Genomic DNA, 18134 nt, shown 5'->3' with positions numbered 1-18134 from the left:
CCAATACTTCCTCTAAGCTATATTAAATATCAATATTATATGTAAATGTTCCTATTGGTACTGCTTTATATAGTCTAGATACAAGTCCTCTGTCACATACATGCTTTGCAAATATCTTCTCCCAGTGTGTGATTTGCTTTTTTATTTTTGCATTTTATTTTCAACTTTTATTTTAGATTCAAGGGTACATGTACAGGTGCAAGTCTGTTAAAAAGGTATTTTACCTCTCTTAATGGTATCTTTCTTGATAAAGAGAAGGTCATAATTCTAGAAGTTCAATTTATCAATATTTTATATTTAATGCTTTAATGGCCAGTTTAATAAATCTTTGCCTACCCCGAGATCATGATGATATCCCTCCCATGTTTTCTAGAAGTTTTACTTTATTACTTCTAATATTTTAGGTATTGATTATTTTATATTAATTTTTGTATGACATGAGGTGGGGAAGAAGAGAATCTCGATTTTTTTTTCACCCAAATGGATAATCAATTACCCCAGAAGCATTTACTGATAAGACCCACCTTTTTCTACTAAATTTCAGTGGTGTCTTCGCAAACCAAGTGACTTTCCAGAATTCAATCACTGAGGATAACTTCTGGTTCTAAAAAGGACTTTAGAATTTTTAAATTATTTGCTATCAAATTATAAACAAATATTGTAAGTAGGAATCTTTAAAATATTACTAATCCTTTCAACAAATAGCTAAATCTTACTGAATGAAAGGCACTATGCTATACAACGTAAAAGGCTTTATTAAGGGTCGGACACAGTGGCTCACACTTGTGATCCCAGCACTCTGGGAGGCCGAGACAGGCAGATCACTTCAGGTCAGGAGTTCCAGACCAGCCACACCAACATGGCGAAACCCTGTCTCTACTAAAAATACACAAATCAGCTGTACGTGGTGGTGGGCACCTGTAATCCCAGCTACTCGGGAGGCTGAGGCAGGAGAATCACTTGAACCTGAGAGGCAAAGGTTGCAGTGAGTTGAGATTGTGCCATTGCATTCCAGCCTGGGCCACAGAGCAAGGCTCCAGCTCAAAGAAAAAAAAAAAGCATTCCCTCATTATCTAAGCAAATCAGTCACATTCAGAAATATAGTGAGCACCAAGACAATGGTATGATACGAGTTGATATGAGTTGTTTTGTACCCTCAAGGGTGCTTTTTGTGCAGAGAATACTCTTCAAAGGCTTACTTTGGTTTTTAAAATATTCAACTTATTAAATTTAAAAATGCAAAAAATAACTTTTTCCTTAAAGCTTTCAGACTCAGCTACAATTTTTTTTTCTATGTATGAGCCTAGCAGATTTTAGAAGTCACTTTTAAGAGATTTATTATTATTTTTTTTTAAATCAGTCTCTCGGCCAGGTATGGTGGCTCATACCTGTAATCCCAGCACTTTGAGAGGCTGAGGCGGGCAGATCACCTGAGGTCAGGAATTCAAGACCGGCCTGCCCAACATGGCGAAACCCCATCTCTACTAAAAATACAAAAAATTAGCCAGGCATGGTGGCAGGCGCCTATAATCCCAGCTACTTGGGAGGCTGGGGCAGGAGAATCACTTGAACCCAGGAGGCGGAGGTTGCCGTGAGCTGAGATCACGCCACTGCACTCCAGCCTGGGCAACATGAACGAAACTCCATCTCAAAAACAAAACAAAACAAAAACAACAACAACAAAAAAAAACAAAAAAAGAACCAAAAAAAATGTCTCACCCACTCTGCTGCCCAGGCTGGAGTGCAGTGGCACAATCTCAGCTCACTGCAACCTCTGCCTCCCAGGTTCAAGCGATTCTCCTACCTCAGCTGGGATTACAGGAATGTGCCACCATGCCCAGCTAATTTTTGTATTTTTGTGGAGACAGGGTTTCACCACGTGGGCCAGGCTGGTCTTGAACTCCTGTCCTCAAGTGATCTGCCCACCTCGGCCTCCCAAAGTGCTGGGATCACAGGGGTGAGCCAGTGCATCTGGCCCGCTTTTAAGAGATGTTAAAATAATGCTTGGTCCCATTTACAAACCTGGTTAATAAAATGCCACCAGAATTTTGTAACCAATATTAATTTAATATATTTTCTTCTTAGTTCTTGTCTTACTTAGTAAAGCATAATTTACATATAATTACTTTTATAAACTTATAATAAATTAAGTGTACAAATAAGATAATATTAAATTTCTCCTAAGAGTTCCAGTAAAGTACTTAACATACATTTTCATGTACGAAAAAAATCACAAGTCGAAATTATTCCATAATACATTTAAAGTGGACTTGCATGCATGTCACCCTCATTAGCCTATTTTCTTAAATATTCCAAGTACATAAAAAACAAATATGCAAATATATACATATCCTTTAACAGAAAAATATTATTACCATAGTTTTTATCCTCTTAGACATGTCTAGCCATAATTTTAAATCTTCCTGGAGTTAAAAGATCTGCTTAACTACTACAGAAAACACTTATCATCCAACTTAACCAAGGTAATAGTAAACCAGAAATTTCAGATGGTTTAAGATCTGGAGCTATAGACATACTTCTCACACCAAAAATTATACAATCCCATTTAATATGTTGGGGGTTGGATTCCTAGCATTTTGATGTTACCCACAACAGTTATTTAAACTGGGATATTGAGTGGATTCTTGTCAGTGTTTCTGATGAGCCATACTAAATCTTATTTAAAGTTGCTAAGCCATTCATTCAATCAATTCAAGAGTGGGGCAAGGGGTGTGAAAACTACTAAACCTTTCACTAATGATGGAATTCCATCACTCCCAGGCAAGTTAATCACCGCCTGTATCTTGCTTTTCTTTGGCTCTACAGATAGGTCATTGCCTTTACCATTAAATTCTAAAAATCTCTGAACTTGAAAAACCTAAGATATTTATTTTTTGCCTAACTTTAAAGACTTTAAAACTTGATGAATGATGATATTTTCTCATATTATCAGGACTATACAACTTCTACTCTACAGATAATAAAATAGTGTCAGTTGAACTTTAGATAAATTCTCACAGGTCCTTGTCCAGTTTATTGGCAACTTCTTAAATTATTCTACTGATTTATAAAACCAAGTGGATACTAAAAACATGTGACATACTGCCAGGATTCACTAAGCCTATAATTTAGCTGAATGTACATACATATTTTACAATTATACTAGACATCTCTTTCTGTTCACATAAACCCTGTAACTAAAGCCTTGCTGAAGAAGAATCCTCAACTCAAATATAAACAAGTCACAAAAAACAACAAATTGTAAGATAAGCCCCTCAAGAACTGGTAATAGAACTACAAAAATAATATGTAGTGACAACAAAAATAAACAAGCTGAAAACCTTCCCACAATAAAAAATGCAGGAATTCTAGGGAAAATGTAACCAATATCCTTTTATATACATAGCTGATCTTACCATAAGGTAAGTGAAATACCTAATAGCCGAGAGAGAGAGAGAGAAACAGAAGCACAGGAGCTGAAGACATGGCAGTCCTTCAGTGTTTTGGGCCTCAAGACGTCTGAGGGCTTGAGATTTACTGACCACAAGTGAAATCTGAGACAGGATCGTAGGCCCACACAAGTCAAAGAAGTTGAATTGACACAAGTCAAAGAAGTTGAATTGAGACTACCACATAAAGCCAGGACCCTCAAAGGACAACCACCTTGGTAAAGGGTAGAATTTTAAAGACAGAATAAATAAGTACATTTTTCTACTTGGGTCTACATTCTACATTTGTAGAGTGAAGCGAAAGTGCCCCCTAGATATAGTAGCAAAGGGCCCATCCTCATGGGATTTGTGACTCAATTTTACTCTACCTTAAGCAGAGAAAGTGGGCCTAAAAGTGGGCCTAGGCAGGTAACATCCCTAAGGCACCTGGCTGAAGCAAACACAGATGTCTCAGGAGTGACACCTTCTTCCAAACAAGCCACATATTGAAATGACTTGTTAAATCCTTGCTGAAGAAACGTTCTCAACTTTACCACAAACAAGGCTCACGAGAAATAACAAAAAGCAAAATGACTCTCAATAACTTTGATAGGAGAACTACCAGCTATAGGCTACAAAATAAATGTTTAATATGATTAGAAGCATTTAAAAATTTTCGAGCAAAAGATGCACAAGTCTTAAGTAGTATAAATAAAAATAAATCTACACTTAAATAATTCATAGTGACACTGTTTAACCCAAAGACCAAAAAAAAAACCTTAAAACCAATGGAAAAAAAGTTACCTATAAACAAACAACAAACAGACTGATAATACAAGCCAGAAGACAAAATACTATTACTAATGTCATCTTCAAAGCATAGAGACTAACTACCAAACTAGTATTTCATACTAAAACATCATGTAAGAGTGACAGGAAAATACAGATATTTTGAGAAAAGAACTGTTAGTTTACCACTAATAGAGACCTTGGCTGTAAAAACTACTAAATATTCTTCAGCAAGGATGAAACTGAATCTAGAAATAGTGAAATGCAAGAAATGGTAAATAAAACCATTGGCAAACACATGAATAAACCTAAATAAGCATTTTATTTACTACTTCTTTCAACAAATATTTATTGAATACTCACACCGTGGCAGGCAATATTCTTGGTGCTGGGGGTGAAGCAGCAAACAAAAGGCCCTGACCTTACAAAGCTTACAATCTAGCAGGGACGGTAACACACACAAAATGTAGTATAATATATAACATAATAATATCGAGTGGCAATGAGTACTATAAAGAAAAACAAAGCTAAGGGAACAAGAGTGGTTACAGTGAAGGGGTAAATATTTTAAATAGGGTGGTCAGGGTAGGACTCTACGTGACACTTGAACAGATGCGGTGAGGGCATTTGCCATGTGAACATCAAGTGGCATGGAAGTAAGGGATAGGCAATGAAAATGGCAAACACATCTTGAGCTCTTCCTATGTGTCCAGATGTTCTTCACACTTTACATGGGTTAAATCATTTAATTCTCATAATAACCCTATGAAGTAATTTTCATATTGATCCCCAACTTACAGAGGAGGAAAATGAGGGACAGGTTGAATGATCTGTCCTCAGAGAAGCCATGTGGTAGGGCTAGGAGAAGAACCTGTTCTTGCACTGCTATAAAGAAATACCTGAGACTGGGTAATTTACAAAGAAAAGAGGTGTTATTGGTTCACAGTTCAGCAGGCTGTACAGGAAACTGGCATCTGTTCAGCTTCTGGAGAAGCCTCAGGAAACTTACAATCATGGCAGAAGGTGAAGGGAGAGCAGACACATCACATGGCCAGACCAGCAAGAGGCTGGGGGGGAGGGGGCGGTGGGGAAGGTAGGAGAGGTGCTACACACTTTTTAACGACCAGATCTCTTGAGAACTCTATCATGAGAACAGCACCAAAGGGGGAAATCCACCCCTGTGATCTAATCACCTTCCACCAGGCCCCTCCACCAACATTAGAGATTACAATTCAACATGAGATGTGGGCAGGGACATAGATCCAAACTATATCAGAACCCTTGTAGCCTGGTGAATTGTCAAGTTCTGTGCAAAGAAAACATGTGCTCCTGGAGGGTAAGGACCTTCTTTCTACTGCTCTTTGGCTCCACAGGGCTCACAAAGCTAAGGACTAGGGAGCAACAAGTGGAAGAGATAAGAGAAAGAAGCTGCAGTCAGAATAAAAGAAAAGAGGAAAAAAACCAGAATTGTGTAATGTCACAGAGGCCTTAGGAGGGAAAAAGAGAGTTCCAAAGAAGGTAGTCGACATTATCAAGTATTACGAAGGTTAAACAATGTAAGTCCAGAGAAGAGGCATTTCACTATTAAGTGAGGAAGCTGTTTGGTATTTTCAAGAATTCAGTCCTAATACTGCAATGACTGAAGAGCAGCAGGATTTCCTGTAATTAAGAAAAAAGAGGCCGGGCACAGTGGCTTATGCCTATAATCCCAGCACTTTGGGAGGCCGAGGAGGGCAGATCATGAGGTCAGGAGTTCGAGATCAGCCTGACTGACGTGGTGAAACCCTGTCTCTACTAAAAATACAAATATTAGCTGGATGTGGTGGCTCACGCCTGTAATCCCAGCTACTCAGGAGGCTGAGGCAGGAGAATCGCCTGAACCCAGGAGGCAGAGGTTGCAGTGAGCTGAGATCGCGCCACTGCACTCCAGCCTGGGTGACAGAGCAAGACTCGGTCTCAAAAAAAAAAAAAAAAGAAAAAAGAAAAAGAAAAAAGGGGCAGTGAAGGGCAACAAATGTATACTATACATTAAACAGCAGTTTGCAAGGAAGAAGGGAAATGACAATCACTAACATGCAGCAAGGCAAAGATTTTTCAACAAAAACATACAAGTAATGTGTTAAGGCTTCATTCTGACTTACCACTATCTTGTTCCCACTACTTAATCTTTAATGAATTATAATTTGTCTTTCAGTTGCTTTTTCTGTAACATTAAAAAAAAGAAATGCCAAGTTTTTAGGCACTTACTGTATTACATATCTAGAACTGGAGAATGGAAACTTAAGAGTGACCACTGAGTTCTATAAAATAATATAAATGCTCACTATAGAAAACTTACATAAAAGGAACAATAAAATAAAATAACCAAATGCAATGTCCTCCCACCCTTGGAACACATTAGATCAGAATTTAGACCTTGAAAAACACCCTGTTCTCAATCTCAGATAGTCTTGCTTGCATTTTTCTCCTTGCTGAAATGATTGCACAAGCGCTCACCTCTATATCTGCCCACCTCTCTACAACCACACCCTTACATACCACTGCCTCCCTACTGTGACTGAGCCAGCTGCCCATGCACTCCCTCTACATGTGCATTAGATCCCATCTCCTCTTGTCACCTCAAAGGCATTGCTCCAGTAGTTGTCCATCTAGCCCATACATCAACTTTCCTCTTTCTACTGCAGCATTCCCATCAGCATACAAACATTCTGTTATTCCTTTCTCTCTAAAACAACAAACCTCAACTACCTGTCTTCCCCAACTAGCACTCACTCTCCTGGCTCCCTTTTTCAGCAAGACTCATTGAGGGAACTGTGCATACTTATCGTCTTCTGCTCCTCTCTCTGCATTCTCTGAACCCATTCCATCATTCTCTACCATTTCACCAAAACTGTGCATCAAGGCCGCCAGTGATCTCCTGCTGCTAAATCCATGCCAATTCTCAATCCTTATCCTATCTGACCTACACTCATTTGATAAAGTAACTTAGAATCTTTAAGCCTGAGTGTCTTCTTCTAAAAAATAGAGACGATAATAATAGTACCTATTTTAAGGATGGTTATGAAGATTTAAAAAGAAACCATGTAAAAGCACAATACCTGGTTCACAGTTAAGAACTCACTAAATGTCAGTTATTAGTGTGCTTAATCAGCCCTGTTACTTACATTCTACTCAGTCTAAAAATAGGGTCCATCCCATACTTCAGAAACAGAATTTTAGAAGATAATATGACTCCAGAATTTTAAGAAAATGAGTATAATCTCAATCTGCCAATAGTATTAGGCAAATAACCTATTCCATCATATAAAGAATGAACTTAAAATTTCTTTGTCATTAGTTGCTGGTGATTCTGAAATAACTACACGAATCCCAATCTCTCTTAAAGTCTGGTTCTCATTTCTAACTCCTATTCAACAGCTTGATCTAGACATTATCTGCTCCAATTTTTCTCTCATTCTCTGTATCTCATTAAATACCAAATGCAGTCCATTCTAATTCAGTAATGGCTCTCACACCCATCTACAAAATTGTAAGCCTAAGAGAGCAGGGAACATGTCTGTTTCTGCATCCCACCGTATGTGGGACAGCACCAGGCACAGTACTAGGCATAATAGAGGCCAGCATCCTACAAAGCAATCTCACTTCAATATACATTTTACAGAAAGGAAAATGAGGTATATAGAAAGGAACTTGCACGATCACTCAATTAGTAGTGGAACTGATAGAAAAACTTGCTCCCCAACCTTCTAATCCCAGGAAAATAACTGAGCCAGAGCCTGGGTGAAATACCTGTATGCATGAATGACAGTTTATTCTCTATCAGTACTTGACTTTGACCTTAATTGATCTTTTCACTGCAAATGGGGATGTAAAATACTGCCAGTTAATCTCTCTGAGTACCAAAAGAAACATAAGACAACAACTTTAATACCAAGTCAATAAAAACTTCCTCTTTGCTGAAATTCTACAGAATAGCATTAATTCGATTTAAAAAATCAATTTTCCTATCTATATGTATAGAGAAACACAGTGTACCATTGCCCTTGGTTCTTGAGAAGGCCTATTAGTTTTAGCGCGCCTATACAGAAGAAATAATTAATTTCAGGCTTGGGTATCCTATTCTCACTGCTACCTCCCCCAAAAGATGTAACTTTGAAAGATCTACCACTTGGAATAAATTGGTACTATATAGCCATTATAAAGAACAGTATGGAGAGTCCTCAAAAAATTAAATAGAACTACCTTATGATCCAGCAATCCCACTTCTGAGCATACAGCCAAAGAAAATGAAATCAGTGTGTCAGATCTCTGCACTCTCATGTTCATTTCAGCATTACTGGTAATAGCCAAGATATGGAAACAAACTAAACATACATTGACAGATGAATGGATAAAGAAAATGTGTGCATGTATGTTGGGGGTGGGGTGTACACACACACACACACACACACACACACACACACACACGTACACACACAAGAATATTATTCAACCTTAAAAGAGAAGGAAATCCTACCATCTCCTTGTGGCAGGTGAAATAGGCCAGATGCAGAAAGACATATACTACATGATCTGACTGTGGTAGTCTGTTTTTGTTTTGTTTTTTGTTTTTGTTTTGCATTGCTATAAAGAAATACCTGAGGATGGGTAATTTATAAATAGGGGTTTACTTGACTCATAGTTCTGCAGGCTGTACAAGCACAACACCAACATCTGCTTGGCTTATGGTGAGACCTCAGGAAGCTTACAATCATGGCAGAAGGCAAAGGGAGAAGCCAGCATATCACATGGCAAAAGAGTGAGCAAGAGGGATTGCGGGGGGCAGTGCTACACTCTTGTAAACAATCAGATCTCATGTGAACTCAGCAAGAACTCACTCATTACCAAGGAAATGGTACTAAGCCATTCATGAGGAATCTGTCCCCATGATCCTGTATCTCCCACCAGGCCCCATCTCCAACAATGGAGGTCACATTTCAACATGGGATTTGAATGGGACAAACATCAAAACCATATTACTCATTTATATGTGGAATATAGAAAGAGTCAAACTCATAGAAAGACAGTAGAGTGGTTACTACCAGGGGCTAGGGGAGAAGAAAATGGGGTGATATTGGTCAAAGGGTACAAAGTTTCAGTCATGCAAGATAAGTTCTAGATATCTAATGTACAGCCAGGTGACTATAGTTAACAACAGTGTACACTTGAATCTGCTAAGAGGGTAGATCTTAAGTGTTCTCACCACAAAATGAAAAACAAAAGAAATGTGAGGTAATTGATATGCTAATTAGCTTATTGTGATAAATATTTCAAAACATACATATATATCAAATAATCTACCTGTATATCTTAAATATATACAATTTTTAATTGTCAATTATACCTCAAAAAAGTTGGGGGAAAAAAGGACCTACCATATTTATTTTTTAAGCTAAATAAAGAATAGCTTACTGAATATATACCACGTTGAATACTGCTGCAATATAGAAAATACTACTTTCATGGCTTCAGGTATTACTGGAAGAAACCAACTCATTAAAGAAAATGTAGTTAATAAGCCTACATGTAAACTATTATAAAATCATTTTGTTAATACAAGAATATTTTAGGACACCAAGAATGAGCTAGAGACTTCATCTCTTTGGAGTTTAATTCTAAAATTGCCACTACCTACCATCACAATCCTACTTTTGTAGCTCAGTTTCCTCACATTTAAGGCAATCAATCAAAATTTTAAAATATTATTTTGATTTATCCAAGCAACTGCTGGTGATTTAAACCTTAATTATGATTAAACTCAGCAGATGCATGACACAGAAGTAGAACTTCAAACAATGTGGCAAAACCACTGATGGAAAACCACAGTACACAGATTACCTTGGTAGTCAGCAATAGGGATGGAGAAGTGTGTGTTAAAAGTCAATGAAGTGAAAAGAACAGAACCATAAACAGGGCTACCAAATTAGTGGCTAATGCCAATCACACCAGAAGCATCTCTGAAACGCTTTGTATAAAACAAGGTAAATTACAAGGTGACAGATGGCAAAAAAGAAAAAACAAAACAAGATGAAGTAAATATTATATTTTCCTATTGACTTAAATTGTAATTTGTGTGATGCTCGCTTAGAAAGTTCTTTTTAGTTACCTTTAAAATATCAAAATTTCATTAAGCATTTTCAGTTTCTTTATTCTTCCACTACTAGTAAGAATGTTAACAAGTAGATAACACCAGGATATACAGATGTGTATCAAAATATACCCGTAATATACCCACTGAGTATATATGCAAAAGTAATATAGCGGAGTGCATACAAATAAGACTCTTGAAGATGAAGAGACTTGGGTTCAAATCCTGGCTCTGCTACTTTCTTGTTCAGATGACTTTGGAAAAATTACAAACTGTAAGCTTCAGTTTCCTCCACTGTAAATGGGGTTCATAATAATAAATTAGTGATGATAATATGCATATACAATAACAGTACCTAAACTTCATGGGATCACTTGAGTTTTAAATAAAATAATGCCATATAACATATACAGGAAGTGACTAATAATTATTAGCTATCATCCTTTCCCTGAAAATAATCACCAACTGCTTAAGACTTGGACATTTAAAAAGCCATATCCTCTCTGTGGAGTTATTGAAATGTTTCAGGAAACTAAGGAATTATGAAGAATCTGCAGGGAGAAAATAAAATGACTTGTTTTATGAATGAGGCTATCATTTTTAATTGTTATTCTTGCTATTTCTCTGAAAGAATGTTGTAGTTCTTTATTTCAGAGGTGACCATTAATTTTAATTACTTATTACATGCCAGTTGCTGTCTTAATTTTTTTAATTCAATTCCATGAAGCAGAGATCCCTGTTTTACAGATAGTGAGACTAATGTTTAGAGAGGTTAAATAGCTTGCTCAAGGTCATAAAGCAAGTAGGTTTCAGAAGCAGAATTCACAATCTCATCAACTCAAGTCAAATGTCTTTCCATTAAACCAAGAATATCCAATGACTGTATCTATCATTCACTATCGCTAAGTGAAAATCTTATTATATTTGTTTTACATGACCTGGAGAAGAAACGAAGTTTATAAAACAAGAAAAATATTATTATACAACTCTAACCTTCCATAACCTTCGTCTAAATTTGCAATCTGAATATTTATCAGCCCTTGCATACATTCTGTGCCACAAACCAGCATAAGATTTAGTTCGTTAACATTTGCCTTACATTGTTAATTGATGAAGGACCCACTGTTTTTGCTTACATAGAAATTTTATTCATAAAGTTTTAAACTATTAATCCCATGCCATTGCTCAATGTATTATATTTCCTTCTCTAGTAGAACCTTGTGGAGTTGTTAGGTGTTTTCTGATTGTTGTTGATGATATACATGGGAATGAAAATCTTTTTTTTTCCAGACAATATACAATCTGAGATTTGCTTTTATTCAGGGTTTCTGATCCAAAGAGGAAAAAAAAAACACACATACAATGGCTATGCACGAAGAAAACTTTTTTTAAAAATTTAGTACAAAGAAAGGAGAATCAGAGAAAAACATTCTGGTCCATTCATCTTTCATTTTCATTTAGAAAAAGGATTTAAAAACAAATACAAAAATAAGTCAGATCTATGTTATGAACAGTTAAGAAAGGACAAAGAAAAGAAAATAACTGGACTAGTGTCATTCTAGTGATACGTTTTGAGATTAGTAGTCATCATTGGGAAAATGTCATCCACAACTTTTTATTCAGTTTGAGCCATCAGTGTTAGTTATTATCTGCGGACATTGCTATTTGAAATGAATCATGGTGCTCTAGCAATTCAGAGCAGATATTCCTATATTTGAAGTTATTGTCAGCTTTTAACTTTAAACTAGAAGTATATTTCAGAATTAATGACTTTCAGTAAAAAAAACACGGTATTTCATTATACATACAGGAAAATTTCAAGTTATAGTAGGTTAAAATGTCATTCTTTCTTTCAGTATTTTGGAACTTCCATGGTAACAATGTTATGATTCTTAAAACACCGCCTTTTGAGGGATTATGGGTTACCTTAGTATAAAACACCTGAAGGTGGTTACATCAGAGGAAAAATACATTGTTGTAGACCTTAAAAAAGAATCTTCATGTACTGTTTTCACAATGAAAATCACAAAATTATCTGTAATTCAGTGGAAAAAATCCAAAGGAATAAATTAACCACTTTTCATAGTTCTTAAAACATTTTTAGAAAATTTCAACAGATGATTACAACTACTGGCCAAAGGAAAACGTATTTTCTACGGTGCAATACTCTGGCCATAATAAAGCGGACAGAAAGCCAGAAAGACCTAAACTCACATCCTGATCTAGCATGATTAGGGCCTCTCAGGTTTCAGTTTCCTTGTGAAACTAATGGTGTTAACTCATTCGATGTTGGTTGAATGCCTACTACGTACCAAACCCTGCACTAGCAATGAAAGTTTATTATTTAATTTTTAAGTAAATAAAACTATGGTCCTTATCCTTGCAAACCTTTTGAAGCAACAAATAAATGCAACATGATAACCACTACGAACAAACTGCTATGTCTGGGCAAATCAAAAGAGGCTGCAGAGGGGATAGTCAGTTGAGTTGAGACTTGAAGGAATATGAGTTGTTTAGAGATGGGGATTATGGGTATTCCTTGAAGAAAGAAGACACTGCACAGACAAGATGACAAAAAAAAGGCAAAAAGAGAGAGGTTTAACGTAAATGATGCACAGGCTGGGTATTAGAGAAAACTGGTGGGAAATGCCACACTGAGGAATGTGACCTTTAAGCAATAAGCCTCTTAAACATTATCGGTAAGGTTCCTTCTACACTAAAACTCTGGAAATTGACTGTAGGCCCAACAAGGAAAATTCAATTTCTCCACCACTTCATTTGAAGTTGTTAGAGTCTCTTCAAGCAAAAAAGCAAAAACTATCCAAGTTTTGATGCTGCCATTATGAAACCCAAAAGACCTCTCTTAACTGATAAATTTTAGGACTAGCAATAGGCATCTATTGTTATTAGCATAATAAAGCATTCTAAAAGCAAGATATATAACAAGTCATTTACTTCTGTACTTTATCAAATACAAAACTGTAAACCTATAAATGTGAATATTAAAAACAGATACTGAATTTACATATCCCCAAAAATAATTTTTCATACTTTGTTCAAAACATGCTTCACTGTGAACATCAATTAACTAGAAGCACCTAAAGAGAATATAAAGTCCTATTTACCTGTGTTCTGCAGCAACAGGAGGTGGCCAAACAGCAGGATCTCTAAATGGTTCATCTTGACAGGACACAGGGAAATCTGGAGGCTTGTCGATTTTAAAACTTTCTAAAGTGCTAACAATACTTTTAACTTGTTCATACTCTTCCAATAATTCCTGCCGAACCTTTAAAAAAAAAAACAGGCTTTATGCTAGAAGCTGTTTAAATACTTCATAAATTGTAAATAATAAATTACTATAGAGTGCATGTTTTCTTAATGTCAAAGTGTGAAAAATGAATCATTAAAACATTCATAAATGCAAAGAACTATTTCAAGTAATACTGAGAAAAGGGCAGAAATTAGTTTGAAAAAACCGTAATTCTATACCTTTTAATAAGTAGTTAAATATCTTTCATAATGGAATTCCATTTCTACCAAAGAACATGATGATCATTAATACAATTTAAAACAATCAACTAAGTAGGAAACAAATTAAACATTCCAAGAAATCTAAAATATTGTGCTAAATACTTTTAATATATTTGTAAATAGATCCCAAAAAATTATAAGCCAAAAATTTCAACAGCATTTCCTATTCCCAATATCACGAAATATAAAATGCCTGTCACGAGTGTCTGAAAGCTAGAAGCAGTATTATACTATGAATTACAAACTTCCAGTTTTTATTTAAATTCTCCTTCACCTGAAATCTGAATTATTTTTGCCTTATTTAAATTATTTCGAGTTCTGGGTAAAGTTTATTTTGATTTCAAAGACAAGATTTCTCCTGTATTTAAAAAATTTAACTGAACATATACTATCAGGAAATTCTTGTGTTTTCAAACTTTGAGCCCAAACTAATTTTCCAAAGCAAACAGATAAAGATTAAAAACTACAGTCAAGACCAGCCTGGGGAAACAAAAACATTACTACAGGCATGACAGCATGAGTCTGTAGTCCTAGTGGGAGTCTATAGTCCTAGCTACTCAGGAGGCTGAGGCAGAAGGATCACTTGAGCCCAGGAGTTCGAGGCTACAATCACGCTCCTGCACTCCAGCCTGGGCAACAGAGCAAGAATCCATGTCAAAAAAAAAAAAAGAAAGAAAATTACAATTATAAATTCATTTTAACAATTCTTTTTTTTTTAACCAGAAAGCACGTCATACTGTAAAGCAGAGTATAAGAAATTTTCCCTCATCTTTATATTGAATAATATATTAAAAGGAACATATGAAGGAGTTACAGATCCAAAGAAAAAGCCAGGTAAAATTCAACAGCTAATACATGCAATTACAGAATATGCTATACTGGAAGAAATGTTATTTCAGAACTCAGTGGAAAGAAACACAGTAGAAATGTCTGAGTAGAAATGGTCACTATTTAACATACACAATTCAGAATATATCAAAAATATTTCCATAATAATTAAAATACCCTGCCTGTGGCTAATAGGAAGGATAGAAGAAAACAACTAAAAATTTGAGCCTGAGTTGGAGCAAGTATATTGTTCTCAATCAACATAATTTGGTAACATTTAAGTTGGAAAATAAGTCAAATTTACCCTCAAAACTTAGGAAAACATCAATCTCTGACTAATGGAAAAATTAGAAGAAACACTTGAAAGGCATTAGTACATAAAATGGAAACTTCAAAGAAATGCTTGACTTTTTACTTTTAATTTTTAGAAGATTTTAAATTTTAACACTAAGTGGGGAGTGTCTGCATTGGCAGCACATATACTAAAATTGGAATAACACAGAGATGACCAGCATGTTCCCTGCATGAGATGCACACAAACTCCTGGAGTGTTCTGTATTTTTTTACTTAATGTTTTCTAAAAAGGATGTTACATTGTTTTAGTATGACAGGTGAAAAACACAAGCTTAAATAATAAGTCCTTATAAAACAAAAGCCAATTTTGTTTAAACATCATTGAAGACGCTTTTATTTCCTTAAAGATATATTGCTTATAAGTATGATTTGTAAAAAAAAAAAAAAAAAAAAAATTCTTTTTTAAAAGTTACAATTAATTTGGAATTGGAGCAGCAAAGCAAGAACTATGCTAAAAGATACTGATCAATTAAAACATTAATTTAAAAAACGGTAAGTAGGTAAATTAAAATTCAAGTTTTTATTAACTGTCTTATTAAATAATCAAATTATATAGTCAAAAGACAGCAAATATAGTAATGTTTTTTATTAGATTACTGACTCATTTGTATTTTTAAGGAGTCTTTCAAAAGAGTTTTGCAAAATGGGTCAAAACAACATGTAAATAAGAAAGGGAAAAGGGCAAGTAGGAATACTTTATTTCAGGTCCAGCACAGTGGCTCACACACGTAATACCAGTGCTTTGAGAGGCCAAGGCAGGAGGATCACTGGAGGCCAGGGGTTTGAGACCACCCTGGGCAACATAGCAAGACTCAGTCCTTATAAAAAATTTAAAAATTAGCTGGACGTAGTGGTGTGAACCTATCCCCCTAGCTACTTGGGAAGCTGAGGTGGGAAGATCACTTGAGCCCAGGAGTTTGAGGCTGCAGTGAGCTGTGATGGCACCATTGCACTCCAGCCTGGGTGACAGAGCAAAACCCTGTCTCTTAAAAAAAAAAAAAGAAAGAAAGAAAGAGGCCGGGCACAGTGGCTCATGCTTGTAATCCCAGCACTTTGGGAGGCCGAGGCAGGTGGATCACGAGGTGAGGAGATCCAGACCATCCTGGCTAACACGGTGAAACCCTGTCTCTACTAAAAAACACAAAAACTTAGCCAGGCGTGGTGGCAGGCGCCTGTAGTCCCAGCTACTCGGGAGGCTGAGGGAAGAGAATGGCGTGAACCTGGGAGGTGGAGCTTACAGTGAGCCGAAATCACGCCACTGCACTCCAGCCTGGGCAACAGAGTGAGACTCTGTCTCAAAAAAAAAAAAAAAGAGTGGGCCAGGTGCGGCGGCTCACGCTTGTAATCCCAGCACTTTGGGAGGCTGAGGTGAGTGGATCACTAGGTCAGGAATTCAAGACCAGCCTGGCCAACATGGTAAAACACTGTTTCTACTAAAAACACAAAAATTAACTGGCGTGGTTGCACAGGCCTGTAGTCCCAGCTACTCAGGAGGCTGAGGAGGAGAACTGCTTGAACCTGGGAGGCAGAGGTTGCAGTGAGCCGAGATTGCACCACTGCACTCCGGCCTGGGCAACAGAACAAGACTCTGTCTCAAAAAAAAAAAAAAGAATGAATGAATGAAATACTTTATTTCAAAAGTTCGCAGTCACACAATTAGGTAACTGATCATGAAAAGAGAAAAAAGTTAAAGTAGATTCAATTGGAATTAAATATCTTCAAAACATACCTCACGAAATATATGATCAAAAAACAAAACATTAACTAGGTAAGATACCAGAAAATTATTCAAGAGTATATTTTAAATGCATTTCAGATAAATAGGAACTATTTCCATCTCAAACTCAAAATTAGATTTTCCAATTCTAATCTCTCAAGTATAATAGGGCACTGCCGTCCTAACTCATCTAATACTTTAATATCATCTTACCTGTTGCCATTTGCCTTTGATAGCTGGATCTCTGACTGACTGGCAATGTCTCTGAATCTGCTGCATCACCCCCTGGTAATATACCATTGATGAGTCGTAATTTCCAAGAAGGGCATATTCTCTTCCTTTCTTTGCATTATCACAAATCTCAGCCAAATTCATCTTCTTTCAGAGACCTAAACATAAAACATAATGACTTTTTTAAAGTTTTCAGCACTGACTTTAAAACATTTATTATTCTTTAAAATATGTTTAAAACTACTTTTTTTTTTTTTTTTTTTGAGACAGAGACTCACTTTTTTGCCCAGATTGGAGTGCAGCAGCACGATCTTGACTCACTGCAACCTCCACCTCCCAGGTTCAAGTGATTCCTGAGTAGCTGTGACTATAGAGGAGTGCATCACCATGCCCGGCTAATTTTTGTATTTTTAGTAGAGACGGGTTTCACCGTGTTGGCCAGGCTGGTCTTGAACTCCTGTCCTTAGGTGATCCACCCACCTCAGCCTCCCAAAGTGCTGGGATTACAGGCGTGAGCCACTGCGCCCAGCCTAGAACTACTTTGAAAGTCAAAATAGTTACCATTCTTTGAGGTTATCTGAATGCATCTTATAATACTAAACAAAGTTTTCAAATTTGGAAGTACAAAGGAGATTATAAAAGAACACCCATGGAAATAATAGGGATAGAGGTTACACAACCCTGAACTGATTTATTTACCGGTACATAAAACTGGACACTAGTTTTCCTCATTCCTTTATAATTACCATAGGCTGCAATAATAGATGAACTTGTTTTGTTTTATTCTATTTATTCTTGACAACATAAAAAATATGAATATCATAAACATACGAATATATTTTCTACTGAAGTCAGTTGAAACTGTAAAAACTAGTTCTCACTAAAACTTCTTGGCCCCAAGAATAAAAAGTTATACTTAAAGAATACATTTTAAAGAACAGTCTACAGTTGTCCATGTACCATTTATATTCATGTAATTGCCTCAAACTTAAATCTAAGCAAACACCTATAAATTACACTCTCTGAACCCCAATTTGTAATCTTCTAAGACCCCATCATTCTCTATAGCTCTTTGGCCGTGCAAATAACTATTGTTATTTTCCTTTCTATAAGATGTTAGTTAGAATAC

General features: G+C 36.2%; 1 protein-coding gene, 1 long non-coding RNA gene and 1 other non-coding gene across 8 annotated transcripts in view; 2 read left to right on the top strand and 1 right to left on the bottom strand.

Annotated features, from left to right (window-relative positions):
• Positions 1–18134, top strand: part of LOC131383286 (uncharacterized) — a 102623-nt gene that overhangs the window by 22715 nt on the left and 61774 nt on the right. The gene's annotated exons all lie outside the window — the stretch shown is intronic.
• KATNAL1 (katanin catalytic subunit A1 like 1) overlaps positions 1–18134 on the bottom strand; it is a 111543-nt gene that overhangs the window by 69346 nt on the left and 24063 nt on the right. For 5 of the 6 annotated variants that reach the window (XM_032150547.1, XM_058437718.1, XM_032150548.2 and 2 more), the window contains exons 2-3: positions 16988–17163; positions 13470–13630 (exon numbers count right to left, since the gene is read on the bottom strand). In XM_032150547.1, the coding sequence (XP_032006438.1) occupies positions 13470–13630; positions 16988–17149 (323 nt within the window). In that variant the 5' untranslated portion in view covers positions 17150–17163. Of the gene's footprint in view, positions 1–13469; positions 13631–16987; positions 17164–17283; positions 17524–18134 lie in introns of those variants that run through there. The other variant, XM_058437717.1, reaches the window with a different exon arrangement.
• Positions 15164–15266, top strand: LOC116467657 (U6 spliceosomal RNA). The gene has a single exon (XR_004247871.1). It is a non-coding gene; the product is annotated as a U6 spliceosomal RNA (small nuclear RNA).

Source organism: Hylobates moloch, unplaced genomic scaffold (assembly GCF_009828535.3).
Source record: "Hylobates moloch isolate HMO894 unplaced genomic scaffold, HMol_V3 SCAFFOLD_4, whole genome shotgun sequence".
In the NCBI taxonomy this organism is placed as follows: Eukaryota; Metazoa; Chordata; class Mammalia; order Primates; family Hylobatidae; genus Hylobates; species Hylobates moloch.
This window is presented reverse-complemented; position numbering and strand designations above follow the sequence as displayed.